The following is a 7,921-nucleotide window of genomic DNA, read 5'->3' as shown; positions in this document are numbered from 1 at the left end:
ACATCCCAGCAAAGTGTTATCAGTAGGCTAGCAATCTGTTTACCAGCAGATTCGAGTAAAATATAAGTAGATTGTCAATTATACGTCCGCGTTAATCTCGTGTTCTGCCAATGGAACTTGCTGACAGAATCTGACGGCAATAATCTGCCAGAAGAAACCGGGCAGAAAATCTGTCATTTCGTTGAATTCATAAAATAAAATGCATCATTTAAATGATTATGATTAATAATTTTATTTAATGATTAAATGATTATGATAATGAAATGGTAGATACTGCTCGGTTTCTCTACAGTCGATATGCTAATCACATTCATATTCCGCCAATATTGTCCGCATATGTTCTGCCGATCGAATTTGTGACAGATACTCTGCAAAATCTGTTTTCGACTCTATCTGGGATGAAAATACACATTCGGTAAAGAAAAATACGAGAGAAAAATTCTTCTGCAACTATATACGACGGATAGAGTGATAAGATGCGAGTAATAAGGAGCTCAACATTAAAATAAATTTATCGCAGTTTGTTGGAGAAACAGAAATTAAGGAAATTAATGAGAACTATGTAAAAATGGCTATTTTGAAATGCCTAATTGACTTTCTCGTTATCGCATATTATAACTTTACGAAGTTCAGTGTATGGAGAAAAAGAAAAAGGCAAAATATATCTAAGCGAGACAATTTTAATTTTGAAAAGCAACTCAACTACTCGTATCTTATTACTCTCGTTTCTAAGGCCGCAAAAGTTAGCTGTAGTCGCAGCAGTCGTTACTATCAAGCCCTGCTTCCTGCGCCTCGTCTTTAATCGCGACCGATGTAGTGGACGGCGGTATTATCACCGGAACGTCGGATTTGCGACTCACCGACAGATCTTCTACTTGATCATCCAGGTCCTGCTGTTGCTGATGCTGCTGCTGCTGCTGTTTCTGCTTAGAGCAGCGTATCACCGGACTCGCGCTGCAACGGGTCATCGAGTCTGACATTGAGTCGCGGTCCTGCGACGTATCCTTCGTTGCCTTCGCATAGGTCGTCTCAAAAACTGCGGCGGCACTAGTGCCGGCCAAACTCTCGATGACGTTGATGTTACTGCTGCCGCTCTCGTTCTCATTCTCGGACAGGGCATTAACACCGCCGCGGTTGTTGTCGTATAGAGCGCCGTTCGCATTGGCACCGATCCCGTACGGGAAGCAGGCCGTGCTACCACCGTTGCTCGTCGAGCGCCTGAACGGCCGCGACGTCGGGATGCCGAGCTTTTTCACCTTGTCGTAAAGCGTACGCGATGGCACCCCGTATCTTCGCGCCGCCGCGACGGCGCTCATCCCCGTCTTCACCGCCTCGATCGCCGACAGGATGTCTTCTCGGGTGTACTGCTTATAGCGTTTCCACTCTGGTTTTTGCGGCACGCAGTCCGGAGCAGCTACGATAAATCGGTAAAATGTAGTCGTTACGATATCTAAAATTTATCGAGGTATGCAAAATTTTAATATCATTATAATACTAAAGTATAAAAATTGGATATGTGCGGTGTAGCTAAAAACAGATGGAATTTTCGTAACGGGGAATACAAGCTAGCTTAATATCCTGAATCGCGACATTATTCTCCGCTGCGAATTTTATAGTAAAAACATATTACACGTGTTATAATAATCTTATTAATATTATATAATATAATTATGATGTATAAAATAACATAATGATATTATATATTATTAATAAAAAAAATAATTTTTCATTTTCGTGTGATTATTAAACTATAAATACTTCGTTTACCTTCAGTATTCACGTTAGTAGTTCTTCTAACGCTATCATCTGCCTCTGAGTTTTGTTCGCACGACGTAAGAGGTAAATTTGTGGATGGCGTTATACTTCGTAGATATTGGGAATATACAGTGTATAACTTAAAAAAATCCGTATCTGCGATCCCTGATATGCTATTTGACGTGCTATCGCTACCTGTATTTCTCACGGTATCCCCGCCGTACGACTGCGGGGACGGTTGTCTCTCATCCTCGTCCATGTAGGAAACGTCGGCGTGGACGGCCTCGCCGTGGGACAGGTCGTTGCTGCGGCGATTGTCGCTGTCGTTCGCGGATCCGTTGCTGCTCGCGTTGCGATAGTGCACCGACTCGTGGCTGTCCGGCTGCAGCAGCGGCATCGTCTGCGAACTGTCAACGTGAGCCTGGCCGAGCACCGTGCGCAAGATCGGCGTGTCGTGGTTCATCAGCAGGGCTGACGACGACGGCTGCATCATCGGCTTCCGGCGTTTGAGCGGCGAGGTCTCGATACCGTTGTCGTACCCGCCGGCGCCGGGGCCGCCAACGAGGACGGAGGAGGAGAGCGACGTCGGGAGCTGATGACCCGCGCCCGCGGAGTGCAACGGAAGCGGCCACGTAATCGGCAACGAGCCCGCGAGGGGATGACTTTGAACGCGGTCGAGCGAGACCGCGGATTTCCCGTAAAGGCCGGAGTAGCCGCCGGTGGAGTGCGGCGGTGACGAGTGGCTGCCACCGCCGCTGCCACCGCCAGTGCTCGTGCTGATAGCCGGCGGCGGCGATATCGACGGGTCCATCGACGTATCCTCGCGGCGAAGGTCGCGCGCCGTGTTGCTCTGATTGCCGTGCTCCTCCACCAGGCCCTTCACCTTCAGCACCTGCGCGATCTTTAGCAGATCGGGTAGCTGATTCTGCGCGACGTTCACCTCGCCGCGATACATGTACTCCAGTATCGCCTGTATCTCCGGAAACCCAGCGTCCTTGAGAATTATTATCGGATGCTGGTCCTGCAGGCCGTGGAACAGATTCTGGAAGTACGTCGAGCACGCGGCCAGCACGATCTTATGACACTTGACCGTCCTACCGCTTTCCGCGGCGATGGTGACATCGGTGAACGCCTCGTTGTGCAGCAGCTGCTCGAAGACGGACAGCAGGTTCGAGCGATGATTGTTCCATCGTAGGCAGTACTGTTGAGAGGTAGTCATGGTGTCCGGGATGATTGTCTATCTGCGTTTGGGACCTGCGGCAAACGCACACTCCTGTTCAAAGACACGCTCTCGACTGCAGTTCGACCATCTCTGTCGAGGGACAAGACAGAAATCCTGTTTGCCACGCGAATTCTCCCCACCCTGGTGCCAGAGTGAGTTTCCTGCCTGTGGCGTTATGATTCATATAGGAAATATCCAAAAATGGTCGGAAAATAAAAGTATCCGAATTTATCTAGCGATAAGGACTCTCGTGCTAGGGATCAAAGTTCATAGATGCATTAGCTCGTCATTTGCACGCGACGCTTCTTCTCTCTCCGGCAATGGGAATTAAAACAACGAAAATGCCATTCGTATCGATATCGAATTGACGGGATTATCAGATAGAAGCGATTAAAACTGAGACGATTTCAGCGTCGACCTTGTGCGAATAGAAATAATGTCGAAAATTGGGAAAAATTGTATAAAAATTTACAAAACTTTCACAAAAGAACAATCCCGCGTTTGTCGAGAAATTTACGACACGATCGTATAATTTTGTTACCTTGACTATTAATGATATTCGCAAATTAAAGTGAATCTTTCTTTTGTTTTTAACATAATCCAAGTTTGAAAGAATGTATGAAATAGTTATATAAAAAAATACACGTTTGTACACATTTCTTATACATATAATGTCTAATATTATCTAGAGATTCATAATAATCTATATTAGACGAAACATCTCTCCACAGGATTAGATAAGGTTACGAAACGGAAATGGATCTGCATCAATTGCATTTCAGGACGATCACGTTCCGAATGTTTCATTCTACGAATAATAATGCTTGGCCATTAATAGACGCCTGCGGTAAAAATAATTCTATTTTCTCCTGCATAACATTCCTCTCGCTGATCTACCTTAGTCATTCCAAATAGATCAGTCCCGAGTAGTCCCGACGCTGTTTTCGAAACTCGCGTGGCAAAAGATTAGGTATCTTAAGGTCCGAAAGCGATTAGAAAAAGTCTGTACAAATACGAACTAGAAAATGACCACGATAATAAAGATACGATAAGACTGGCGAGACGTCGCAAAATATTTACATTGTGTGTCGAAAGAGCATTCTATTGTATTCAACAGAAATATTCAAATGTAGGTAATTGTAAAAGTTTTCCCAACCAAGTATAATTATTTCGTGTATCAAACCTATATGTAGAAAGCCTACTAGAATAATAAAAAATATTATAAAAATAAAATCTTACAGTCGCTTTAGAATCGTGATTACTGAAACAGCTAGTAGTATATATAACAATACTACGCTAATGTTTTAATGCGTAAATACTGTATTGCAACATCACACCCGAGCTTATTGTCAATAAAATTGCCCTACGCGAATGAAATTGTAACGCGTTACATCCGCTTTACATCTGCAGTAAATGCAGTTCCTAATAATTGCAACTTTTGCCGATTCCTGAAATTTGATTGTCATTTTCGTACGCGAAACATAAAAATGGTTGAGCCATTGTCGAGCTGTATTTGGAAATTTCCTTAACCCTTACCGTTGGCCGTTTACAGCATAGCGCACGGCCATGAAAGTTTCAAGGCAAAGAGTCAGCGTGAAAGTGGTGAAAAAAATAAACCCAACCGTTATTTCTCCGTAAGCCTTCTTTTATATATTTAAGATAAAAGAACTGAGTTGCTGGGTTACAAAGTAACTGGCTCTGCTGATCTATTTATGAATAATATTTCATATCCCGCGTCGATCTTACTGCCGATTGTTCGTAAACACTTTCAAAAGGTTCTGTAAATTTCGGCAAACGCAGCGCGCATTCGAAAATCTCTAAAATTACATGATTTTTTTCTACTTCGAGCAGATTTTTTTATACAAGTGACGAAAAAGTGATGTTTCTTAATGCAGGGTTTCGCCGAGCGCAAAGCTTCGCTTGCAAGGATTGATACGAGTTTCTCTTGGTTTCTTTTAATGGCTTTACTTTTACACTATTCATCTCCAGATATACCTGCGTAATTTACTTTTTGATACAATATACATACAAATATACAACTCAAAGAATATTTATTCATTTATTTTATTTTCTCCCTCTGGGTTCGTCATTTTAGATTTATCCTATCGCAGGTCTGTCACTTTTCCGCTACCTATTTTTACCCTTGTAAATGATTGAGATAATGAGAAAAAAAAATGAAACGATCGATGTTTCGTAGCTGGGGTGAGATCGCGCCGCGAGGGGAAAAGCCAGTCGATATTTGCATTTCTCGCGTAGGGTGAGTTAAGCGCTCTCACCGACTTCTAGCTTCATCAGTCGGTCGACCCAGTAAGAATTAGGAACGAGCACGACGATAACAAGATGATAAGAAAACCGTAAACCGAAATGTTGCATACGTGGAAGCGATTACGACGTCCGCGTCTAACGATGCCAAGGAGCTACGAATGAAAACATTTTGACGTAATCTGGTCGACCTGTAAATTATCCTCGACCGATCTACTGGCCCAACGAAATTTAAGCTTGCGAAAAAAGCTCGCGAGGGAAAGGGAGATAAAGAAAAAATTGTCAGCGACAGAGAACGGCGAGCGATCTACAAACGAAAACCAGCTGATCTATAACGATCCAATAACTTCTCACTTTAAGTGGAAAAAAAATCTTTTCGTAGGCGGAAATGTGCATTAGTGCAGCGATGCAGAAATGTTAGAATCAGATAGGCGAGAATGCGTTTAAAGAATTGATAAAATTGATAAAAAGAACATCTTCGATCACCGATCTCTCTTATCTGTTGCTCCAAACGTTTTAATGGTCTGTGTGTAATTTTTTAAAATAAATTGTGCAATCATGTGTTAAATTAGAAAAAATCGTTAAAATATCCCCAACACACTTTGCGCCCGGCAAACGAAAAGCAGATACAATTTGTGATTAATTCCACCCTCCCGCGAGTCGAATCGTTATAGAAGCAAAGAGGAGGAGAAAGTGCGTTGAACTTACTTGGGGACTTGATGGACTCTCCTCTCTCGCGACGGCGAAACACTGGGCGAAACACGGGGCGATCTAATAAAAGCGAGCGCAGCCGGAGAGATGCAGACCGGAGACTGACGTTCCGCTTCTTACGTCGTACGTGCTCCGGATGATTTCACGGACACGCAGGGCGCGGATAATCAAGGAATGACGGGCCCGGAACCACCTCACGGTCGTTATCAATGTCGTTGGTGCGTCGATACCAACAAAATCTTCCTCCTCTTTCCGCCCTCCGCTCCCCTCTTTTCAATCTCGTCTAGCCGCGTATCGCGAAGTGCACTTACGTATATGTATTAAACTATCGAACGCGCTTACGGGGGGGGACCCGCGGTCCTCCTTCTCCCTTCTATCGCTCGCTCTTTCCCTTCGCGCGCCTCGTATCTACCTATATGTATGTGTATAAGTGTATAAGTGCGGCGGACATGCCGCGCGCGGAGGACGCGAGTGAAAGAGGGAGAAAAAAATGGGCACGCACACACTCCGGCACGCACTCCTTATTTCACGCACAACCCACCCACCCACCCCGCCCCCCGTTGTCGATTGCACCGACGTGGAGGACCATGCGCGCTCGCACGCGAGAATGCCGCGCGTTCTCCAAGAGACGAGTGAGACCCGTCCGGGAATCAGAAAACCTCTCTTCCTGCTCGCTCGACGACCACTGACGCCGCTTGCACCATGCCGTTGGCCGTACGACTCTTCGCTCGGCCTAGCCCGTCAGTCATAGGGGTGGAAGTATACGTCCATGAGTCGCCTCCTTCTGCGTGTTAGGGCCAATGGCGTAACCTTCGCTAAGGCCACGACCACGGGGTCCCCGCCCCGTACACACAAGTTTAACGTAATTCTTCCCGCAAGGGGTAAATTAACCAAGACGGCACGGGACACGGGACCCGCGCGGGCAAGCGAGCGACGAAAATGTACCGGGGGTATACCGTGAAATTGTAGGCGCAAACGCGAGGAAAAATTTAAATCCGATGCAAATTCTTAAGCTCTTCGTCATAACTCGCCATTGACTTTTTATGGCGATTTGTGAGTCCCGGGGTCAAAGTCCGCGAGGTAGGAAAAGTTGAAGGAAAATTCGGACGCGCTTTTAAAACGGCTTGAAACAAGATGCGTTCTCCTGAAAAAGAAAGATGGAGAACGCGACATGTGTGTACGTGGAACATGTGCAGTGGGAGAGATTCCGTACCATTTTCACAAACTTATACGAAAAGGGATCGTTCCTTTTGCGGAACAGATGTTTAGGAAACTGCCTCTCGTTCGTGCGTTATTATATCTGAAAACGTTTGCTCGTATTTTGGAGAACACCGACGCTTTAATTAACACGATTAACTTTTAACTTTTAATTTGATACGTATACTAAAATCCGGAGAGAAATCAACAATATTTTCAATACATATATACATATATTTTTTCAATCCTAAGTTTTAAACTGTACTTTCGACACATGAAAGTTTCTTCAGAAGAAATAAGAAGCACAAATACATGTCGTCTATGTAATTTTGTTTGTCATTAAGCGATCGTGCTATTTCTCGCACTGCAATCGTGTACACGAAGAATGTCATAATAAGAACATTATTGTGACCAAGCTAACGGTAGAATCATTCCCAATAAATTTAGTGTGATTAAAAGAAGATCATGTCGCACAATTACCAGATGACAGAACCAATAAGGCATTAAAATCGATATTGTAATTAAGTACAGTCTTACCCTCATAATCATTATGCTGTATTGAATCTAATACCAGGAAAAGACTTCTATTGTTTAAAAGTTGTTTACTAGAGCGTTCATTATTATAAACGCGTTAATTTTTTATTTCTTTCAAAAATAAATGTTATTTAAAATTTTTTATTTTAATAGAATGCCTAATAATTTTGGCTAATGGATCTCACATCCAAATTTCTTTCTCGTTGACTTTTCTGACGTCGCGCCGTCATTCACGGGCGA

General features: G+C 44.0%; 1 protein-coding gene across 2 annotated transcripts; it reads right to left on the bottom strand.

Moving 5' to 3' along the window:
* Positions 1-675: 675 nt before the first annotated feature.
* On the bottom strand, positions 676-6,471 carry LOC139786449 (uncharacterized). Of its 2 annotated transcripts, XM_071725614.1 has the most exons (3): positions 5,948-6,471; positions 1,951-3,009; positions 676-1,414 (listed from the first exon to the last, which is right to left on the bottom strand). In XM_071725614.1, exons 2-3 carry the CDS (start codon positions 2,972-2,974, stop codon positions 744-746), a joined length of 1,695 nt encoding a protein of 564 aa, XP_071581715.1. In that variant the 5' UTR covers positions 2,975-3,009; positions 5,948-6,471; the 3' UTR covers positions 676-743. The 2 variants fall into 2 exon arrangements, with proteins under 2 accessions (XP_071581715.1, XP_071581716.1); XM_071725615.1 differs by lacking the exon at positions 5,948-6,471 and having other exon boundaries at positions 1,951-5,490.
* Positions 6,472-7,921: the final 1,450 nt, after the last annotated feature.

This window comes from Temnothorax nylanderi, unplaced genomic scaffold (assembly GCF_030848795.1).
Source record: "Temnothorax nylanderi isolate EJ_2023f unplaced genomic scaffold, tnyl_v1.0 TNYL_tig1038_pilon, whole genome shotgun sequence".
NCBI classification, from domain to species: Eukaryota; Metazoa; Arthropoda; class Insecta; order Hymenoptera; family Formicidae; genus Temnothorax; species Temnothorax nylanderi.
The sequence above is the reverse complement of the archived record's forward strand: the minus strand, read 5'-3'. Positions and strand labels throughout refer to the sequence as shown.